Source organism: Nerophis ophidion, linkage group LG29, assembly GCF_033978795.1.
Source record: "Nerophis ophidion isolate RoL-2023_Sa linkage group LG29, RoL_Noph_v1.0, whole genome shotgun sequence".
NCBI classification, from domain to species: Eukaryota; Metazoa; Chordata; class Actinopteri; order Syngnathiformes; family Syngnathidae; genus Nerophis; species Nerophis ophidion.
The window spans coordinates 27,864,919-27,888,800 of NC_084639.1; the positions used below are offsets into that span (position 1 = coordinate 27,864,919).

Here is a 23,882-nt window from a genome sequence, read left to right on the forward strand (position 1 = left end):
CTGTCTTCACCTGTCATCAGCTGTCTTCACCAGTCATCACCTGTCTTCACCTGTTATCACCTGTCATCACCTTTCTTCACCTGTCATCACTTGTCTTCACCTGCCTTCACCTGTCATTACCTGCCTTCACCTGTCATCACCTGTCTTAATCTGTCATCTCCTTTTTTCACCTGTCATCACCTTTCTTCACCTGTCTTCACCTGTCATCACCTGTCTTCACCAGTCATCACCTGTCTTCACCTGTTATCACCTGTCATGACCTTTCTTCACCTGTCTTCACCTGTCATCACCTGTCTTCACCTGTCTTCACTTGTCATCACCTGTCTTCACCTGTCATCACCTGTCTTCACCTGTCATCACCTTTCTTCACCTGTCTTCACCTGTCATCACCTTTCTTCACCTGTCTTCACCTGTCTTCATCTGTCTTCACTTGTCTTCACCTGTCATCACCTGTCTTCACCTGTCATCACCTGTCTTCACCTGTCATCACCTGTCTTCACTTGTCATCACCTGTCTTTACCTGTCATCACCTTTCTTCACCTGTCTTCACATGTCATCACCTTTCTTCACCTGTCATCACCTGTCTTCACCTGTCATCACCTGTCTTCACCTGTCATCACCTGTCTTCACCTGTCTTCACTTGTCATCACCTTTCTTCACCTGTCTTCACCTGTCTTCGCCTGTCATCACCTTTCTTCACCTGTCTTCACCTGTCTTCACCTGTCATCACCTGTCTTCACCTGTTATCACCTGTCATCACCTGTCTTCACCTGTCATCACCTTTCTTCACCTGTCATCACCTTTCTTCACCTGTCTTCACCTGTCATCACCTGTCTTCACCTGTCATCACTTGTCTTCACCTGCCTTCACCTGTCATCACCTGTCTTAATCTGTCATCTCCTTTTTTCGCCTGTCATCACCTTTCTTCGCCTGTCTTCACCTGTCATCACCTGTCTTCACCTGTTATCACCTATCTTCACCTGTTATCACCTGTCATCACCTGTCTTCACCTGTCTTCACCTGTCATCACCTTTCTTCACCTGTCTTCACCTGTCATCAGCTGTCTTCACCAGTCATCACCTGTCTTCACCTGTTATCACCTGTCATCACCTTTCTTCACCTGTCATCACTTGTCTTCACCTGCCTTCACCTGTCATTACCTGCCTTCACCTGTCATCACCTGTCTTAATCTGTCATCTCCTTTTTTCACCTGTCATCACCTTTCTTCACCTGTCTTCACCTGTCTTCACCTGTCTTCACCAGTCATCACCTGTCTTCACCTGTTATCACCTGTCATGACCTTTCTTCACCTGTCTTCACCTGTCTTCACTTGTCATCACCTGTCTTCACCTGTCATCACCTGTCTTCACCTGTCATCACCTGTCTTCACCTGTCTTCACCTGTCATCACCTTTCTTCACCTGTCTTCACCTTTCTTCACCTGTCTTCACCTGTCTTCATCTGTCTTCACTTGTCTTCACCTGTCATCACCTGTCTTCACCTGTCATCACCTGTCTTCACCTGTCATCACCTGTCTTCACCTGTCATCACCTTTCTTCACCTGTCTTCACCTGTCATCACCTTTCTTCACCTGTCTTCACCTGTCTTCACCTGTGATCACCTGTCTTCACCTGTCTTCACCTGTCTTCACTTGTCATCACCTTTCTTCACCTGTCATCACCTTACTTCACCTGTCTTCATCTGTCATCACCTGTCTTCACTTGTCATCACCTGTCTTCACCTGTCATCACCTTTCTTCACCTGTCTTCACCTGTCATCACCTTTCTTCACCTGTCTTCACCTGTCTTCACCTGTCTTCACCTGTCATCACCTGTCTTCACCTGTCATCACCTGTCTTCACTTGTCATCACCTGTCTTCACCTGTCATCACCTTTCTTCACCTGTCTTCACCTGTCATCACCTTTCTTCACCTGTCTTCACCTGTCTTCACCTGTCTTCACCTGTCATCACCTGTCTTCACCTGTCATCACCTGTCTTCACCTGTCATCACCTTTCTTCACCTGTCTTCACCTGTCATCACCTTTCTTCACCTGTCTTCACCTGTCTTCACCTGTCTTCACCTGTCATCACCTGTCTTCACTTGTCATCACCTGTCTTCACCTGTCATCACCTTTCTTCACCTGTCTTCACCTGTCATCACCTGTCTTCACCTGTCTTCACTTGTCATCACCTTTCTTCACCTGTCATCACCTTACTTCACCTGTCTTCATCTGTCATCTCCTTTTTTCACCTGTCTTCACCTGTCTTCACCTGTCATCACCTGTCTTCACCTGTCATCACCTTACTTCACCTGTCTTCATCTGTCATCTCCTTTGTTCACCTGTCTTCACCTGTCATCACCTGTCATCACCTGAACAAGCACTGAACAACATCAAAAGCTGAGTCAAGTGGGACTGAACAACATCAAAAGCAGACTGCAGGAGCTGTAAGGTTGGCGGGAGAGTGGGGGAGTGGCCTAAAGCTGCGTCTGCACAGACGTGCGAGGCCCCGCCCATCGCTGCTTGCACCTTGAATTAGTTTTTGTATTCATATGTTTCACGGCGTGTTTGGATGATTTTTGCGGCGTGTTCCGCCAGCAGACAAGATGGCCACCAGTTTGCGTGGCCATCTTGTGAGGGTTCTTGTGTTCTGGACCAACTAGAGAAGAAGTTTGAGAACAAAATGCTGCTGCCAGACAGGTGCAGCTCCCTGGTTAGTCGTTAAGACGACCCTTGACCTGCGGGATGGAAGCGTGCTCCTCTCTCGCGGCGCCGAGGTCCAAAGGTGAAGTGGCACGCAGCGTTTAGGATCCTGACATGACGGACGCCAGCTCGTTATGACGGAAGACGAGAGCGCCGCGTATGCTCCACGAGAGCCGTGAGGCCGGACGCGTGTCCGGCGGGCACGTCAGCGTCTAATGAGTCGGCCTCATCCGTCATCCGCCATCAGCGTCAACGCACGTGAGCGCACGCAGCCTCTTACCTTCAGCACACGCAGCAACATATGGCCGCCAGTCCCCGGCCCGCTTCGCTTTAGTCGAGTCGACAGCCCCGATTACGCAACAACCCCGTGCGTTGTCTCGCTCGCTCGCCAAAAGTGCACACAGGAGGCCGCGCTCGCCTTCCGCACGGGATGCCGGGTGATGGCACGGCGGCTCAGTGGGATGCGGCGACCCCACAGAGACGATCCGCCGTCTTCACGCAGCAAGAAACGTAAGCGGGAAAGAAGAGCGCCGTCTTGGAATTCACAACTGCCGATACCACTTTGACGTGGCCGATACGTCTGGAAGGACGCTGATAGCAAACTGACTTTTTCAGGAGCGATACCGATACCGATTACTAATGTCAAGGAGGTCGATAAGAGATCTGAATTACAGATGAATATTATGTCAGTAAACATCAGGACAAGTTGTTTTTTTAACATGATTTTTGCTAAAGGTGGGACCAGGAGTGACATAAGGTGTGATGTTGTGTTTCATTATCAATAAGTACCTTTATTACATGTGTCTAACATCAACATGATATTTATAAATATGACAAATATTGCAAACATTGAAAAAAAAAAATTGTGGGCTCTTTCACGTAGATTATAGTTGAGACAATGACATCATTTCTTCCTGGATGTTACAGAAAGTATGAGAATGTGTGAGCTGCTGCCTCTTCTTTACCGATATGATCATTTCATATTTGTCAACATGTTTATACAAAGTTTGCATTTTTGGCAAAGATATCTTTTCTGTCGTCTCTGTCGTGTTATTTCATTGAATGACGGATCATGAAACTTGTGGCGCTCCTTTAATGAGTGTTGCAGGCGGAGGTTTGCCGAGCGACTCAATCGCTGCACTGGCGAAAAGAAACAAAACAGGACTGGTAGGACGCCAAGAAAGAAGAACAAAAACTGGATTTCCTGGCTAGAATCACAGGTATTGACAGGTGAGCGGAGGCGACGTACCGTAGGGGCGTGGCTGTAGTGGAAGAACCTGAGCAGACTGGAGATGAATTCTCACAAGAATTGAAATAAATGTCCAGTCAGATATTAAAAACAATATTTGAAGAAAATTGTTGCCCATGAGAGAATATTTTGGATTTAATAATGCTTGTTTTTACAAGTTCAAACACTTCTGGTCTGCCAGAGAATAAGAAGACATTGTTTGCTTCCTGTTATGTTTATTCAACAAAAGTGTGTGTGTGTGTGTGTGTGTGTGTGTGTGTGTGTGTGTGTGTGTGTGTGTGTGTGTGTGTGTGTGTGTGTGTGTGTGTGTGTGTGTGTGTGTGTGTGTGCGTGTGTGTGTATGCATGCATATGTGTGTACATGTGTGTGTATGCATGCATGCGTGTGTGTATACATGTGTGTGTGCATGCATGCATGTGTGTGTGTGTGCATGCATATGTGTGTGTGTGTGTGTACATGCATGTGTGTGTGCGTGCATGCATTTGTGTGTGTGTGTGTACATGTGTGTGTATGCATGCATGCGTGTGTGTGTACATGTGTGTGTGCATGCATGTGTGTTTGTACATGTGTGTATGCATGCATGTGTGTGTACATGTGTGTATGCGCGCATTGGTGTATGGGTGTGTGTACATGTGTGTGAATGCGTGCATGTTTGTGCATGTGTGTATATGCAAGCTTGTGTGTGTACATGTGTGTACATGTGTGTATCCACGCATGTGTGTGTACATGTATGAATGCGTGCATGGGTTTGTACATGTCTGTGTATGCGTCAATGTGTGTGAAAGTGTTCATATGTGTGTATGCACACTTGTGTGTGTACATGTGTGTGAATGCGTGCATGTTTGTGCATGTGTGTGTATGCAAGCTTGTGTGTGTACATCTGTGTATGCGTGCCTGTGTGTGTATGCATGCATGTGTGTGTACATGTGTGAATGCGTGCATGTGTGTGTATGCATGCATGTGTGTGTACATGTGTGAATGCGTGCATGTGTGTGTATGCATGCATGTGTGTGTACATCTGTGTATGCGTGCCTGTGTGTGTATGCATGCATGTGTGTGTACATGTGTGAATGCGTGCATGTTTGTGCATGTGTGTGTATGCAAGCTTGTGTGTGTACATCTGTGTATGCGTGCCTGTGTGTGTATATGCATGCATGTGTGTGTACATGTGTGAATGCGTGCATGTGTGTGTACATGTCTGTGTATGCGTCAATGTGTGTAAAGGTGTTCATATATGTGTATGCACACTTGTGTGTGTGTATGCGTGCATGTGTGTGTGATTCATCATGGTCAGACTTTTATTGACATGAATGTCAGAGTCAGTGAGGACTGAGTGCACTGAGACGCAAAATAAAGCACTACCTCTAATTACACACACACACACACACACACGCACGCACAGCAGTGTTGCACAACATATAAATATCTTTGACAATGAAAGCACGGTGGTAACATTCCACATGTTGTGTTACTAATACGTGAAACTGTCTAAAGATGGAAGTGTAGCTCCCCTCCTCTCCATGCAAGTGCTCCTACAGCAGGAACACAAATTGTGTGTTCCTACAAAATAAAACATCTGCCAAGACTCCAACACGCTGCAGGTGTTTATTTTTAGTGTCTTTAAAAGCATGTCTATGTCCTTCTAGGGTTGGAACTCTTTCAGAAAAAAGTATCACATATAAAAAAGCTAATCAATTCATGTTAAAAAGTTGAAAACAATTAGACTTATTAGTGATGACAAATGATATTTATCTGCGATTAGTTTGGGGCTAACTGAATAAAAAGTATTGTGGCAGTTTGCCAGCTGCAATAAGAGGAATACAAACGGAAAGTGGAAGGCACGCTCAAACAAATGAGGTTTTATTAGTTTTTTTAAAAAATAGGTTGTGTTGGTGTGGCTGCCAGCTCTAAAAATGCAATTATCATTTTACAGCAGTTTTTTCCCGGCCCTGCATGAATAATGGAGGTCCCTGCATGAATATGCACGCCGACAAAGGAAGAGCATGTAAATATTTACCGTTAGCCTGCTAGCGGCCATTAGCACGCAGGCCTGATTTATTCATGCTTGACGGCCAGCATATTGGCGAAGGATTAGCGTGCGGCCGCGGGACTCGTGTGGCGGATATTTCTGTTCATCAAACATCTTCCGCTGGAAAGAGGAGGAAGCCTTTGTCTTTTTCTAAAAAAACATTTTCAGCCGATCCAAATGCACAGTTCCGATCCTGGGCGCTGCCACATCTGCTGCTTGCGCCCGCGGCGGCACAGCTGGGCCCGGCCTTGGCGGGACGGCGCCGACCGGCCGGGGCGGGAACAAAGAAGGAAGCGGGAATCATTTCTGCTTTCATAAGCGCTGACGACGCCCGGGCTGCAGATGTGGGCCAAGGTCTGCTTTTCACTCAACCAGGTCCCGGGCGCTGAATCACAAGTGATCGGACCTTTAGGAGCCTGCAGGGCGGCGCCACAGGAGTCCACTTAGCTGAGCCGGTCCACATAGACAGGATCAAAACAGGACCTGGATCAGAACAGAACCCGGATCAAAACAAGACCCAAATAAGAACAGAACCTAGAGCAGAACAGGATCCAAATCAGGACAGGACCTGTATCAGAACAAGACCTGGATCCGGACAGGTCCTGGATCAGAACAAGACCCAGATAAGAACATAAACTGGATCAGAACAGGACCCAAATCAGGACAGAACCCGGATCAGGACAGAACCCAGATCAGAAGAAGAACAGATCCCAGATCAGAAGAGAACCCGGATCAGAACAGGACCTAGATCAGACCAGGAGCTGGATCAGAACAGAACCCGGATCAGAACAGTACTTGAATCAGAACAGAATGCTTATCAGGACAGGACCCAGATCAAAACAGGACCACGATCAGGACAGGACCCAGATCATAACAGAACCCAGATCAGGACAGGACCCAGATCAGAACAAGACCCGGATCAGAACAGTACTTGAATCAGAACAGAATGCTTATCAGGACAGGACCCAGATCAAAACAGGACCCGGATCAGAACAGGACCCGGATCAAAACAGAACCCGGATCAGAACATAACCTGAATCAGCACAGAACCTGGATCAGAACATAACCTGGATCAAAACGGAACCTGGATCAGAACATAACCTGGATCAGCACAGAACTCGGATCAGAACATAACCTGGATAAAAACAGAACCTGGATCAGAACATAACCTGGATTAGCACAGAGCCTGGATCAGGACAGTAATGTTCTTCAAAAAGATCTGCAAATAGGTTTCTGGAACTTATTTTGGGCCAGTATAGCATTATTTAGTTAGGGTGCCAAAAAAATGTATTTTCATTTAAATCGTCATTTGAATTTGAAACGATTCTGAACCAAATCATACTTTTGAAGAATCCATTTTAAAAAATACATTTTTGGACCATCAAGGCGCTTTAAACGCTGCGCAGGTTCTTTGGCAGCCAGGATTAACTTTGGTGACACGTGAGCGGTTTTGAAATGATTTAACTGTCATTCAAACACCGAGTGACGTATCGTGAGATGCGCTTGGGTCCAGAATGGATTGTGACTCAAACGGATCTCACATCCCAAGAATAAAAATCTCTTTGAGTGATGAGTTGTTTGAAGATCCATGTGGCTGCTAAACGGCTAATGCTAACAGCGAGTGCTCACCCTTTAGAGCACAACTGTAACTTCCTGCCACTAAACCTGCAGGAAAGAATTCTTCTCAGGTTTCTGCATGTTTAAATGTTTACATTTATTCATCCTCTGCTTAAAAGCCGTAACCTTGATTCTGACTTCCTGCTAAACTGCCGGCTGGTGTGGCACCTCCCCTTTATTTCTAAAATCCTCCCAAAAAAATAGTTGCGCAGCAGCTAAATGAATATTGAGCGTCAAACAATCTTTCTGAAGCCCTTCAGTCGGCTCGCACTTTGCACTATTTCATTGCACTTTATGAAGCAATTCTTACGTATTCCTTATTTTTTCACCCTCATTTTAAAAACTTATTTTTAAGAGTTCAATGTGATTTTAAGTGTGTTCATACTGACTTTCCCTTTCTACCTTCATAGCTGAGGGATTATAATTGCAGGAAGTTACTTTTTCTTGCACTTTGTTAACACTAAACAATAATCTCTTAAAAATAAGGAATATGTAAAAAAAATGCTTAAAATGTAATTTCCTGTGGTTATAATCCCTCTGCTATGGAGCTAGAAAGGGAAAGTCAGTATTAACACACTTAAAATCACATTAATATGTGATTTTAATCACACAAAATATGATTTTAACATTTTGTTGACATTGTTTGAGTGTTTTCCTTCTTTGTGTTGACATTTAATTTCTGCCTTGATAGATGAGGGATTATAATCACAGGAAGTTACATTTCTAATTAAAATATTCCCATTTCATAAAAAACTTACTTATTTTCCATCCGTCATAAAACGTAATTATCGATATGGATTGATACAAAACTCTTACATCGTGATACAGTTCGCAGCTATATGGCCCAGCCCTATGTTGATGGTATATTTTATTTGACACTAAATCACAGCCTTAGGAGCCAACTTTTTAATTGTAATCCATAAAATGGTTCTGCAGCAAGCACAATAAATACATGATGAATAATAAATGCAATGGTGGATTATTGGAATATATGATAGTGTACAAAACATCATAATGACATGTATAATAATGAATAAATACTACTGTACATCCCAATGAAAGGCAGTGAGGCCACTTTGACTCATTTAGTAAATGAAATAAAATAAGTAGATTAAAATGTCTAAATGTGTAAAACTCTATGATCAAATCCTCTTAGCTTTGATTTCCATCTGACACAGAAAATTAGTGTCATCTAATTACCATTAATCAATTATTCATGATCAATTGCAACAACAAAATGAGTCATATGCTAAACATGGCCACTTAATTAGGGACACATGGACTAAACTCTCCTGGGGGCAAACGTCCTCTGCAGTGGACGTTTGTTTTGGGTGGATATCTTTGCTGGAGGAGGAACAAAAGGGAAACGCTTATGTCCGTAAGGAGGTGAAGGTAAACTGTCCTCCTTTTGTAGCTGGGAGAGGGCAGGATGCATGAATGGAGCTAAAGAACCTATTAGCGTGCACGTGTGAGCGTGCACGTGTGAGCGTGCACGTGCACGTTGAGGTTGTGCATGACCTCTAACACCACCTTGATTTGTCTCAGGTATAAAACATGAGGAAGGGGTCTTCCAAAACAAGATGGAGAACGTTTGATAAAGCCAAGGTCTGAGGAAAGGACCAGGGGCCTCATGTATTAAGAGTGGTGTGGACCAGGGCCCTCATGTATTAAGAGTGGTGTGGACCAGGGGCCTCATGTATTAAGTGTGGTGTGGACCAGGGGCCTCATGTATTAAGAGTGGTGTGGACCAGGGGCCTCATGTATTAAGAGTGGTGTGGACCAGGGGCCTCATGTATTAAGAGTGGTGTGGACTAGGGGCCTCATGTATTAAGAGTTCTGTGGACCATGGGCCTCATGTATTAAGAATGGTGTGGACCAGGGGCCTCATGTATTAAGAGTTCTGTGGACCACGGGCCTCATGTATTAAGAGTGTTGTGGACCAGGGGCCTCATGCATTAAGAGTGGTGTGGACCAGGGGCCTCATGCATTAAGAGTGGTGTGGACCAGGGGCCTCATGCATTAAGAGTGGTGTGGACCAGGTGCCTCATGCATTAAGAGTGGTGTGGACCAGGGGCCTCATGCATTAAGAGTGGTGTGGACCAGGGGCCTCATGTATTAAGAGTGGTGTGGACCAAGGGCCTCATGCATTAAGAGTGGTGTGGACCAGGGGCCTCATGTATTAAGAGTGGTGTGGACCAGGGGCCTCATGCATTAAGAGTGGTGTGGACCAGGGGCCTCATGCATTAAGAGTGGTGTGGACCAGGGGCCTCATGCATTAAGAGTGGTGTGGACCAGGTGCCTCATGCATTAAGAGTGGTGTGGACCAGGGGCCTCATGCATTAAGAGTGGTGTGGACCAGGGGCCTCATGTATTAAGAGTGGTGTGGACCAAGGGCCTCATGCATTAAGAGGGGTGTGGACCAGGGGCCTCATGTATTAAGAGTGGTGTGGACCAAGGGCCTCATGCATTAAGAGTGGTGTGGACCAGGGGCCTCATGCATTAAGAGTGGTGTGGACCAGGGGCCTCGTGTATTAAGAGTTCTGTGGACCAGGGGCCTCATGTATTAAGAGTGGTGTGGACCGGGGGCCTCATGTATTAAGAGTTCTGTGGACCAGGGGCCTTATGTATTAAGAGTGTTGCGGACCAGGGGCTTCATGCATTAAGAGATGGCGTGGACCAGGGGCCTCATGTATTAAGAGTGGTGTGGACCAGGGGCCTCATGCATTAAGAGATGGCGTGGACCAGGGGCCTCATGTATTAAGAGTGGTGTGGACCAGGGGCCTTATGTATTAAGAGTGTTGCGGACCAGGGGCCTCGTGTATTAAGAGTTCTGTGGACCAGGGGCCCCATGTATTAAGAGTGCTGTGGACCAGGGGCCTCATGCATTAAGAGTGGTGTGGACCAGGGGCCTCATGTATTAAGAGTTCTGTGGACCAGGGGCCTCATGTATTAAGAGTGCTGGAGACCAGGGGCCTCATGTATTAAGAGTGGTGTGGACCAGGGGCCTCATGTATTAAGAGTGGTGGGGACCAGGGGCCTCATGTATTCAGAGTGGTGTGGACCAGGGGCCTCATGTATTAAGAGTGGTGTGGACCAGGGGCCTCATGTATTAAGAGTGTTGTGGACCAGGGGCCTCATGCATTAAGAGTGGTGTGGACCAGGGGCCTCATGTATTAAGAGTGGTGGGGACCAGGGGCCTCATGTATTAAGAGTGGTGTGGACCAGGGGCCTCATGTATTAAGCGTGGTGTGGACCAGGGGCCTCATGTATTAAGAGTGTTGTGGACCAGGGGCCTCATGCATTAAGAGTGGTGGGGACCAGGGGCCTCATGTATTAAGAGTGGTGGGGACCAGGGGCCTCATGTATTAAGAGTGGTGTGGACCAGGGGCCTCATGTATTAAGAGTGGTGGGGACCAGGGGCCTCATGTATTAAGCGTGGTGTGGACGAGGGGCCTCATGTATTAAGAGTGTTGCGGACCAGGGGCCTCATGTATTAAGAGTTCTGTGGACCAGGGGCCCCATGTATTAAGAGTGGTGTGGACCAGGGGCCTCATGTATTAAGAGTGTTGTGGACCAGGGGCCTCATGTATTAAGAGTGGTGGGGACGAGGGGCCTCATGTATTAAGAGTGTTGCGGACCAGGGGCCTCATGTATTAAGAGTTCTGTGGACCAGGGGCCCCATGTATTAAGAGTGGTGTGGACCAGGGGCCTCATGTATTAAGAGTGGTGTGGACCAGGGGCCTCATGTATTAAGAGTGGTGGGGACCAGGGGCCTCATGTATTAAGCGTGGTGTGGACCAGGGGCCTCATGTATTAAGAGTGTTGTGGACCAGGGGCCTCATGTATTAAGAGTTCTGTGGACCAGGGGCCCCATGTATTAAGAGTGGTGTGGACCAGGGGCCTCATGTATTAAGAGTGGTGTGGACCAGGGGCCTCGTTTATTAAGAGTGTTGTGGACCAGGGGCCTCATGCATTAAGAGTGGTGTGGACCAGGGGCCTCATGCATTGAGAGTGGTGTGGACCAGGGGCCTCATGTATTAAGAGTGGGGTGGACCAGTGGCCTCATGCAGTAAGAGTGTTGTGGACCAGGGGCCTCATGCATTAAGAGTGGTGTGGACCAGGGGCCTCATGCATTAAGAGTGGTGTGGACCAGGGGCCTCATGCATTAAGAGTGGTGTGGACCAGGGGCCTCATGCATTAAGAGTGGTGTGGACCAGTGGCCTCATGCATTAAGAGTGGTGTGGACCAGGGGCCTCATGCATTAAGAGTGGTGTGGACCAGGGGCCTCATGCATTAAGAGTGGTGTGGACCAGTGGCCTCATGCATTAAGAGTGGTGTGGACCAGGGGCCTCATGCATTAAGAGTGGCGTGGACCAGTGGCCTCATGCATTAAGAGTGGTGTGGACCAGGGGCCTCATGCATTAAGAGTGGTGTGGACCAGGGGCCTCATGCATTAAGAGTGGTGTGGACCAGTGGCCTCATGCATTAAGAGTGGTGTGGACCAGGGGCCTCATGATGTATCATTGTTAAAATACAATACATTGTGGTGTTGTTGTTCCAACACGGTGTGGTGTTACTACTCCAACACAATGTGGTGTTGTTGCTCCAAATTGTTGTTGTGTTGCTGCTCCAACTTGGTGTGGTGTTTTTGCTCCAAATTGTTGTGGTGTTGCTGCTCCACCACGATGTGGTGTTGCTGCTCCAAATTGTTGTGGTGTTGCTGCTCCAACATGGTGTGGTGTTGCTGCTCCAAATTGTTGTGGTGTTGCTGCTCCAACATGGTGTGGTGTTGCTGCTCCAAATTATTGTGGTGTTGTTGCTCCAACATGGTGTGGTGTATGCTGCTCCAACATGGTGTGGTGTTGCTGCTCCAAATTATTGTGGTGTTGCTGCTCCAACACGGTGTGGTGTTGTTGCTCCAACATGGTGTGGTGTTGCTGCTCCAACACGGTGTGGTGTTACTGCTCCAACACGGTGTGGTGTTGCTGCTCCAACATGGTGTGGTGTTGCTGCTCCAACACGGTGTGGTATTGCTGCTCCAACACGGTGTGGTGTTGCTACTCCAACATGGTGTGGTGTTGCTGCTCCAACATGGTGTGGTGTTGTTGCTCCAACATGGTGTGGTGTATGCTGCTCCAACATGGTGTGGTGTTGCTGCTACAACACGGTGTGGTGTTGTTGCTCCAACACGGTGTGGTGTTGTTGCTCCAACACGGTGTGGTGTTGTTGCTCCAACATGGTGTGGTGTATGCTGCTCCAACACGGTGCGGTGTTGCTGCTCCAACATGGTGTGGTGTATGCTGCTCCAACATGGTGTGGTGTTGCTGTTCCAACACGGTGTGGTGTTGCTGCTCCAACATGGTGTGGTGTTGCTGCTCCAACACGGTGTGGACACACCGTGGTGTTGTTGCTCCAACATGGTGTGGTGTATGCTGCTCCAACACGGTGTGGTGTTGCTGCTCTAACATGGTGTGGTGTTGCCGCTCCAACACGGTGTGGTGTTGTTGCTCCAACATGGTGCGGTGTATGCTGCTCCAAAACGGTGTGGTGTTGCTGCTCCAACATGGTGTGGTGTTGCTGCTCCAACACAGTGTTTTGTATGCTGCTCCAACATGGTGTGGTGTTGCTGCTCCAACACGGTGTGGTGTTGCTGCTCCAACACGGTGTGGTGTTGCTGCTCCAACACTGTGTGGTGTTGCTGCTCCAACATGGTGTGGTGTTGCTGCTCCAACATGGTGTGGTGTTGCTGCTCCAACACGGTGTGGTGTTGCTGCTCCAACATGGTGTGGTGTTGTTGCTCCAACACGGTGTGGTGTTGCTGCTCCAACATGGTGTGGTGTTGCTGCTCCAACACTGTGTGGTGTTGCTGCTCCAACACGGTGTGGTGTTGCTGCTCCAACACAGTGTGGTGTTGCTGCTCCAACACGGTGTGATGTTGCTGCTCCAACATGGTGTGGTGTTGCTGCTCCAACACGGTGTGGTGTTGCTGCTCCAACACAGTGTGGTGTTGCTGCTCCAACACGGTGTGATGTTGCTGCTCCAACATGGTGTGGTGTTGTTGCTCCAACATGGTGTGGTGTTGCTGCTCCAACATGGTGTGGTGTTGCTGCTCCAACACTGTGTGGTGTTGCTGCTCCAACACGGTGTGGTGTTGCTGCTCCAACACAGTGTGGTGTTGCTGCTCCAACACGGTGTGATGTTGCTGCTCCAACATGGTGTGGTGTTGCTGCTCCAACATGGTGTGGTGTTGCTGCTCCAACATGGTGTGGTGTTGCTGCTCCAACACGGTGTGGTGTTGCTGCTCCAACACGGTGTGGTGTTGTTGCTCCAACACGGTGTGGTGTTGCTGCTCCAACATGGTGTGGTGTTGCTGCTCCAACACTGTGTGGTGTTGCTGCTCCAACACGGTGTGGTGTTGCTGCTCCAACACAGTGTGGTGTTGCTGCTCCAACACGGTGTGATGTTGCTGCTCCAACATGGTGTGGTGTTGCTGCTCCAACACGGTGTGGTGTTGCTGCTCCAACACAGTGTGGTGTTGCTGCTCCAACACGGTGTGATGTTGCTGCTCCAACATGGTGTGGTGTTGTTGCTCCAACACGGTGTGGTGTTGCTGCTCCAACATGGTGTGGTGTTGCTGCTCCAACATGGTGTGGTGTTGCTGCTCCAACACTGTGTGGTGTTGCTGCTCCAACACGGTGTGGTGTTGCTGCTCCAACACAGTGTGGTGTTGCTGCTCCAACACGGTGTGATGTTGCTGCTCCAACATGGTGTGGTGTTGTTGCTCCAACATGGTGTGGTGTTGCTGCTCCAACATGGTGTGGTGTTGCTGCTCCAACACGGTGTGGTGTTGCTGCTCCAACATGGTGTGGTGTTGTTGCTCCAACACGGTGTGGTGTTGCTGCTCCAACATGGTGTGGTGTTGCTGCTCCAACACTGTGTGGTGTTGCTGCTCCAACACGGTGTGGTGTTGCTGCTCCAACACAGTGTGGTGTTGCTGCTCCAACACGGTGTGATGTTGCTGCTCCAACATGGTGTGGTGTTGTTGCTCCAACATGGTGTGGTGTTGCTGCTCCAACATGGTGTGGTGTTGCTGCTCCAACACTGTGTGGTGTTGCTGCTCCAACACGGTGTGGTGTTGCTGCTCCAACACGGTGTGGTGTTGCTGCTCCAACACTGTGTGGTGTTGCTGCTCCAACACGGTGTGGTGTTGCTGCTTCAACATGGTGTGGTGTTGTTGCTGCTCCAACACGGTGTGGTGTTGCTGCTCCAACACGGTGTGGTGTTGCTGCTCCAACACGGTGTGGTGTTGCTGCTCCAACACGGTGTGGGCCATGAGAAGCAGGTTGGTGTGACAGCCTGGGGTCTGTGAGCGCCATGACAAGGTCAAAGTTCATTCCACATTCTTCTGTCACTTGTTGTTGTTCCCCACATTCGCCACACTTCCTGAGGCTGCCCTTCAACAACAACAACGTGACAAATGTTGACTTTTCTTCTTTGGCTTTTCCTGCTCGGGGACTTTCAATTATGCAAACTAGTAGAAAGCCACCATTTTCTAGCAGGATGATTAATGACACCAATCTTTTTTGCATTGTGATATTTAACTATCACTATTGGACTTTTGGTTGTATTTGAACAGTAGTACATCATTAATGCTGGCAGTATTTAGTGTTTAAAAATAATAATGAGTGAGGTACATTTGGGAAGAGATTCATTTGGCCCCAAACCCTGGGTGTATCTCACGTGGCAGGAAGAGGGAGGTTAATTATTTTGCAATGCAGTCTGCTGGAAATGATGGAAAGTGCCACTCTACATAGAAACAGAAGCTTTGGTCGAAGTTGGAACTGCCACAAAACACATTTTTAGAAATGTAACACCATTGCTATCTGGCGGTTGAAGTGGAAAGTGCACACCCCTAAATGTGTCACGTTTCATGTGTCAGGTAGACGTGGATGTACGGGGCCGTGTGAATCCTACTGTAGATAGTAATAAACACTCTCTAGGTTTTTTTTAGATTAATTTAAAGAATCATTGTCACTAATTCTTCCAGAATATGTTTCATATCTGACAAGGCATTCATTTCAGTTTTTGTGAGAAGGATTCTCCAGCCAGCTGGACCTTGGGGCCACACCTACATAACCTATCCTCTACTTACCTGACAAAACTTAAACTTCTTGCCAGGAAATCCAGTTTTTGTCCTTCTTCCCGGGCATCTCCCTCCCGCTTTGTTTGTTTTGGCCGCTGCGGCGATGGCGTCCCTCGACAAGCCTTTGCCCACGTGGGCTCATTCAAGGAGCGCCACCAGTTTCATGTTCCGTCATTCGATCAAATAAGGTGATAGAGATGGACGGAAAGGCCAGAGAAAATATGTCTCTGACAAATATTAGATGATGATATAAGTGAAGAAAGGCAGCATCTCACACATTCTCATACTTTCTGTAACATCCAGGAAGAAATGTCAGCCATCTTGTAAAATGTCTCAACTATAATTTCCGTGAAGGAGCCCACAATTGTTTTTATTTTAATGTTTCAGGAGTAGAGTATTAATAGTGAGTCGCCATCTGTACTGACTACTGCTCTTTGATGTTTGTTGACCTTTTTGACCAGGAAGGACACGTCTTCTCAAGCTGGAGACTTTTAAACACGTTGTTACATCTGAAGTTTTACTTGCGTACGCTGCTTAAGGGATGTGAATGTAGGTCTATTTGCAGATGGAACTACACACCACACTTACTACATGAAGCCCCTGGTCCACACCACTCTTACTACATGAGGCCCCTGGTCCACACCACACTTAATACATGAGGCCCCTGGTCCACACCACACTTAATACATGAGGCCCCTGGTCCACACCACACTTAATACATGAGGCCCCTGGTCCACACCACTCTTACTACATGAAGCCCCTGGTCCACACCACACTTAATACATGAGGCCCCTGGTCCACACCACTCTTAATACATGAGGCCCCTGGTCCACACCACACTTAATACATGAGGCCCCTGGTCCACACCACTCTTAATACATGAGGCCCCTGGTCCACACCACTCTTAATACATGAGGCCCCTGGTCCACACCACTCTTAATACATGAGGCCCCCTGGTCCACACCACACTTAATACATGAGGCCCCTGGTCCACACCACTCTTAATACATGAGGCCCCTGGTCCACACCACTCTTAATACATGAGGCCCCTGGTCCTTTCCTCAGACCTTGGCTTTATCAAACGTTCTCCATCTTGTTTTGGAAGACCCCTCCTCATGTTTTATACCTGAGACAAATCAAGGTGGTGTTAGAGGTCATGCACAACCTCAACGTGCACGTGCACGCTCACACGTGCACGCTCCCACGTGCACGCTAATAGGTTCTTTAGCTCCATTCATGCATCCTGCCCTCTCCCAGCTACAAAAGGAGGACCGTTTACCTTCACCTCCTTACGGACATAAGCGTTTCCCTTTTGTTCCTCCTCCAGCAAAGATATCCACCCAAAACAAACGTCCACTGCAGAGTACGTTTGCCCCCAGGAGAGTTTAGTCCATGTGTCCCTAATTAAGTGGCCATGTTTAGCATATGACTCATTTTGTTGTTGCAATTGATCATGAATAATTGATTAATGGTAATTAGATGACACAAATTTTCTGTGTCAGATGGAAATCAAAGCTAAGAGGATTTGATCATAGAGTTTTACACATTTAGACATTTTAATCTACTTATTTTATTTCATTTACTAAATGAGTCAAAGTGGCCTCGCTGCCTTTCATTGGGATGTACAGTAGTATTTATTCATTATTATACATGTCATTATGATGTTTTGTACACTATCATATATTCCAATAATCCACCATTGCATTTATTATTCATCATGTATTTATTGTGCTTGCTGCAGAACCATTTTATGGATTACAATTAAAAAGTTGGCTCCTAAGGCTGTGATTTAGTGTCAAATAAAATATACCATCAACATAGGGCTGGGCCATATAGCTGCGAACTGTATCACGATGTAAGAGTTTTGTATCAATCGATAATTACGTTTTATGACAGATGGAAAATAAGTAACATTATTATTTTTTTGTATAAAATGTAAACATTTTAATTAGAAATGTAACTTTCTGTGATTATTGTCCCGCATCTATCAGGGCAGAAAGGAAATGTCAACAAAAACAAAGATAACACTAAAACAATGTCAACAAAATGTTAAAATCCCATTGAACACTATTGACAATAATCTCTTAAAAACATGGTATATGTAAAAAAAAAATGCTTCATAAAATCTAAGAGAAGTGCAAAGTGTGAAAGTGTAAACAAAGAGAAACCTGAGAAGAAGTACTATGTGCAGGTTTCGTGCGAGGAAATACATTTATTTATCCTCTTATTCTTATTCAACTAGGGAAAATATTTTTTTTTTCGCAGTATGTATTTAAATATGTATAGGAATAGGAATTTAAAAAAAAACTTGATAAAGTGTGATAAAACAGTGTAAAGTGTGAACATGAAAGCCAAATGAAAGCATTCAGAAAGATTGTTAGACGCTTTGTATTCACTTAGCTGCTGTGCAACTATTTGTATTTCTTTTTTGGAGGATTTTTAGAAATAAAGGGGAGGTGCGACACCAGCCCGTAGTTTAGCAGGAAGTCAAAATAGATTTGACGTCTTTTAAACATGTAGAAACCTGAGAATAATTATTTTCTGTAGGTTTAGTGGCAGGAAGTTACAGCTGCGCTCTAAAGCAGTGGTCCCCCAACCACCGGGCCCGATTGGTACTGGGCCGCAGAAGAATTTTTTATTCATTTTTATTTAAAAAAATATATATAAATATTTTTTATTTTTTGTATTAAATCAACACAAAAAACACAAAATACACTTACAATTAGTGCACCAACCACAAAAACCGATTTAAAAAAATAAAATGTATTGGGATCTTAAAGGGACATTTGTTCATATTTTTTCTTTCTTTAATACTTTCAACACTTAAATCTCGAGATACAAATCCGATCATTTTCATGTTTTTTCTGTTTTTTTTTACATACCCTTTTTGTCCCAAAAAAATGTTGATTTATTTTATTTGGCAAAAACATAAAATATGATATGATGTCAATAAGACTTTCCTTAGATAAAAGTTAAAAAAAAGGGAAGATTTTGTTGCTGGCTGCAGTTTGACATTGGAACAGACTGTCAATCATTTCTTGGGTTGTAAATGAAAAGAAAAATGTCATATATTTTGTATTTATTTTAATAAACAAAAAATAAAATAAAATACAAAAAAGACAAAAAAATATTTGTATTTTATTTAAGACAAATAATAAATAATTCAAATAAAAAATAAAAAAATAAATCGTATTTCCCAAAAAATGTAACGCTTCTTACACCGGTTGCCAACATGTTGAGATATTCGCGTCATGCCACGCAGCGAGCAGGGAATCGAACCTGTGGCACTTCCGTCGCTCATCACTGAGCTAAAAATAGCAGGTGGGACACATAACGAGCTTTAATGGTGGCGTCCCGCGTGAAATATTCACGACTCTGACTTGGCGTTCCGTGACACGCGCACAGCGAGACGACGTGCGCGCGCGTGCCAGACGTCCAACGACGCAAGTCATGACGTCACGTTCCCCGGCAGGAAGGCGCGATGTTGTCGTGCCGCTGGCAGCGATGTGGGGTTGTTGTTATTTTTGTTGTTGTTGTGTTTATGACGAGTCACGTGACCGGGAGAATCGCTCCGTCCTGGCGCGTCGAGCGACGTCGGCGGCGGCCAATCAGCGGCGAGCTGCGGGCCGCGTGGGCGTGGCCTGCTTCCCCGGCGAGTTTGCTTAATGACTGCAGCACCGTCTTCTTCCCGGGCTGACGCGCCGACGGCCGCACGCGAACTTGCGCCACGCCAGCAGACGATGGACGGAGCGGAGCGCGGCGCCCACGACCACGCGCGCCCCTGACCGTTTGCACGGAGGAGGAGCGGCTCTTGCGCTTGGGGAGGGGGGCGTGGGGGGCAGGACGCGGGAAAGGTGGCGGACGTTGCGATGAAGGAGGCAGAGGAAGGCGTGTGAGCCGAGCGCGTGCGTGGGCGACTCGCGCGCCCGCCGCCGGGAATATACCTGGTTTTGGCGCCATCGCCGAGGATCATCACGCAGGTGGAATTGTGCGCCAATTAGCGTCCTGACAGAGACCCCCTCCCCCTTCCCTCCTCCCCCCTCCCACTTCCCCCCGTGTCTTCAGGAGGACACAGGTGTGCTCACCTTGGAGGTCCGCTCCACCTCTTCCTCCCTCAAGGTTGAAGGGGAGAGACCCCCCCCCCTCCAGAACCCCCACGCCCCCCCACCACCCCACCATGAGACTGTCCAAGATGTGCCGGCTGAACGCGCTGGGCATCTACCTGTGGGAGACCCTGGTGTTCTTCAGGTAAGAACCTCTGCAGATAGGAGAGTGGCCACTAGAGGGCAGCATGTGCAGGTGTCGGCTTGCGTTAGCTCCTCCCCTTTTTTGTCCACCGCCCCGCCTCCTCACTCACCTTCGGCATCTGTCAGCCAATCGTCTTCCAACTGCGGCGACATACGCCGCACCATTGGGCACCTCGGGGGATACTTGAACTGGACCACGTCGCCTCGGTCTTTGTCGGCACATGTGGGACACTTGGACCAGACCACGTCGCCTCGGTCTCTGTCGGCACATGTGGGACACTTGGACCAGACCACGTCGCCTCGGTCTCTGTCGGCACATGTGGGACACTTGGACCAGACCACGTCGCCTCGGTCTTTGTCGGCACATGTGGGACACTTGGACCAGACCACGTCGCCTCGGTCTCTGTCGGCACATGTGGGACACTTGGACCAGACCACGTCGCCTCGGTCTTTGTCGGCACATGTGGGACACAGAGACTGGTGCACGTCGCCTCGGTCTTTGTCGGCACACGTGGGACACTCGGACTGGACCACGTCGCCTCGGCCTTTGTCGGCACATGTGGGACACTGAGACCGGACCACGTCACCTCGGTCTTTGTCAGCACATGTGGGACACTGAGGCCGGACCACGTCGCCTCGGTCTTTGTCGGCACATGTGGGACACTGAGACCGGACCACGTCGCCTCGGTCTTTGTCGGCACATGTGGGACACTTGGACCAGACCACGTCGCCTCGGTCTCTGTCGGCACATGTGGGACACTTGGACCAGACCACGTCGCCTCGGTCTTTGTCGGCACATGTGGGACACAGAGACTGGTGCACGTCGCCTCGGTCTTTGTCGGCACACGTGGGACACTTGGACTGGACCACGTCGCCTCAGTCTTTGTCGGCACATGTGGGACACTGAGACCGGACCACGTCACCTCGGTCTTTGTCGGCACATGTGGGACAATGAGGCCGGACCACGTCGCCTCGGTCTTTGTCGGCACATGTGGGACACAGAGACTGGTGCACGTCGCCTCAGTCCTTGTCGGCACATGTGGGACACTGAGGCCGGACCACGTCGCCTCGGTCTTTGTCGGCACATGTGGGACACTGAGGCCGGACCACGTCGCCTCGGTTTTGTCGGCACATGTGGGACACTGAGGCCGGACCACGTCGCCTCGGTCTTTGTCGGCACATGTGGGACACTGAGACCGGACCACGTCGCCTCGGTCTTTGTCGGCACATGTGGGACACAGAGACTGGTGCACGTCGCCTCGGTCCTTGTCGGCACAGTTGGGACTCTGAGGCCGGACCACGTCGCCTCGGTCTTTGTCGGCACATGTGGGACACTGAGGCCGGACCACGTCGCCTCGGTTTTGTCGGCACATGTGGGACACTGAGGCCGGACCACGTCGCCTCGGTCTTTGTCGGCACATGTGGGACACTGAGACCGGACCACGTCGCCTCGGTTTTGTCGGCACATGTGGGACACTGAGGCCGGACCACGTCGCCTCGGTTTTGTCGGCACATGTGGGACACTGAGGCCGGACCACGTCGCCTCGGTCTTTGTCGGCACATGTGGGACACCGAGGCCGGACCACGTCGCCTCGGTCTTTGTAGGCACATGTGGGACACTGAGACTGGTGCACGTCGCCACGGTCTCTGTCGGCACATGTGGGACACTGAGGCCCGGACCACGTCTTCTCAGTCTATGTCGGCACATGTGGGACACTGAGACCGAACCACGTCGCCTCGGTCTTTGTCGGCACATGTGGAACACTGAGACCGGACCACGTCGCCTCGGTCTTTGTCGGCACATGTGGGACACTCAGACCGGACCACGTCGCCTCGGTCTTTGTCGGCACATGTGGGACACTCAGACCGGACCACGTCGCCTCCGTCTTTGTCGGCACATGTGGGACACAGAGACTGGTGCACGTCGCCTCGGTCTAGGTTGGCACATGTGGGAGACTGAGGCCCAACTCCGCTGCATTCGGGCGGAAGGCGGTGTACACCCTGGACAAGTCACCACCTCATCACAGGGCCAACACAGATAGACAACATTCACACACTAGGGACCATTTAGTGTTGCCAATCAACCTATCCCCAGGTGCATGTCTTTGGAGGTGGGAGGGGCCTATCCCCAGGTGCATGTCTTTGGAGGTGGGAGGGGCCTATCCCCAGGTGCATGTCTTTGGAGGTGGGAGGGGCCTATCCCCAGGTGCATGTCTTTGGAGGTGGGAGGGGCCTTTCCCCAGGTGCATGTCTTTGGAGGTGGGAGGGGCCTATCCCCAGGTGCATGTCTTTGGAGGTGGGAGGGGCCTTTCCCCAGGTGCATGTTTTTGGAGGTGGGAGGGGGCTATCCCCAGGTGCATGTCTTTGGAGGTGGGAGGGGCCTATCCCCAGGTGCATGTCTTTGGAGGTGGGAGGGGCCTTTCCCCAGGTGCATGTCTTTGGAGGTGGGAGGGGCCTATCCCCAGGTGCATGTCTTTGGAGGTGGGAGGGGCCTATCCCCAGGTCCATGTCTTTGGAGGTGGGAGGGGCCTTTCCCCAGGTGCATGTCTTTGGAGGTGGGAGGGGCCTATCCCCAGGTGCATGTCTTTGGAGGTGGGAGGGGCCTTTCCCCAGGTGCATGTCTTTGGAGGTGGGAGGGGCCTTTCCCCAGGTGCATGTCTTTGGAGGACGGAGGGGCCTTTCCCCAGGTGCATGTCTTTGGAGGTGGGAGGGGCCTTTCCCCAGGTGCATGTCTTTGGAGGTGGGAGGGGCCTATCCCCAGGTGCATGTCTTTGGAGGTGGGAGGGGCCTTTCCCCAGGTGCATGTCTTTGGAGGTGGGAGGGGCCTTTCCCCAGGTGCATGTCTTTGGAGGTGGGAGGGGCCTATCCCCAGGTGCATGTCTTTGGAGGTGGGAGGAACCCACGCATTCATGGGGAGAACATGCAAACTCCACACAGAAAGATCCCGAGCCCGGGATTGAACCCAGGACTACTCAGGACCTTCGTATTGTGAGGCAGACACACTAACCCCTATGCCACTGTGCTGCCCTCATCCATTATTATTATGATTATTATTGTTATTATATGTGTTGTTCTTCTTCTGCACCAACAGCGCCCCTGCTGGTTGCAGCCAGCACTGCACTCCATTTTGCTTCCGCTCTTAGATGATGATCAATCAACCATGTGATTAACTCTTAACGAGCAATGTACTCTTAACGAACCTGTACTCCACCATCTTGAAGTTGACCACAAAGCCTGGCAGCAGTTGATTGGCTGATGGTGCAAGGGGGCGGGGCATGAGTCGGATGATTGTTCTTGTGTTGACTAATCTTTGCTGGTTATTGCTGTGGTCAGGAGGGTGTTCCTCATTAAGTGGAGTGTCCGCATCACGTCTTCTGTGGAGGCGTTTGCATTGGCTGCACATTGTTGGCTCAATGGAGCGCTTTGCTAGATTGCCATCTCAGCTCCTCGCCCTTTAATTCATACCTTCTTCTTCCTCCTCCTCATCCTCATCCATGGCCCAGGACTCACCTGATGAGTCCACGCTGCCTTTGTCCCGCCTCCTGTCTCCTGGCTCCTCAGGAAACAGGAAGTGGACTTACAAGCCCCTTGAACTGGAAGCTGCTACTTTTTCCCCCCCTACGCTTTAAACCCTGCGGTTTATAAAACGGTGCGGCCGAAATACAGATAACTTTCATTGCACACGTGTAGAGACACTGGAAAAAGGGGTGTTGTTGTTTGTGCTACGGCGCCATCCTTTGGTCGAGTTGGCTCACTGCGGGTGCTGCTAGGTGAATGGGAATTCCCGCAAAGTCTTGAACCGGAATTAAAAGTGCCTTACCATTTAACGTTTCTACTCGTGCTGTTTTGTCTTTTAGTGTTCCTTCTCTAAATGATTCTTCATTCATCACTTCATG

The 23,882-nt window shown here is 48.8% G+C and overlaps 1 protein-coding gene across 2 annotated transcripts in view; it reads left to right on the forward strand.

The window, feature by feature from the left end:
* The first annotated feature begins 19,310 nt into the window (after positions 1–19,310).
* The window catches only part of glra1 (glycine receptor, alpha 1), a 104,031-nt gene continuing 99,459 nt past the window's right edge, over positions 19,311–23,882 (forward strand). The window contains exon 1 of one of the 2 annotated variants that reach the window (XM_061891688.1): positions 19,311–19,987. In XM_061891688.1, the coding sequence (XP_061747672.1) occupies positions 19,917–19,987 (71 nt within the window). In that variant the 5' untranslated portion in view covers positions 19,311–19,916. The remainder of the gene's footprint in view (positions 19,988–23,882) is intronic. The other variant, XM_061891690.1, reaches the window with a different exon arrangement.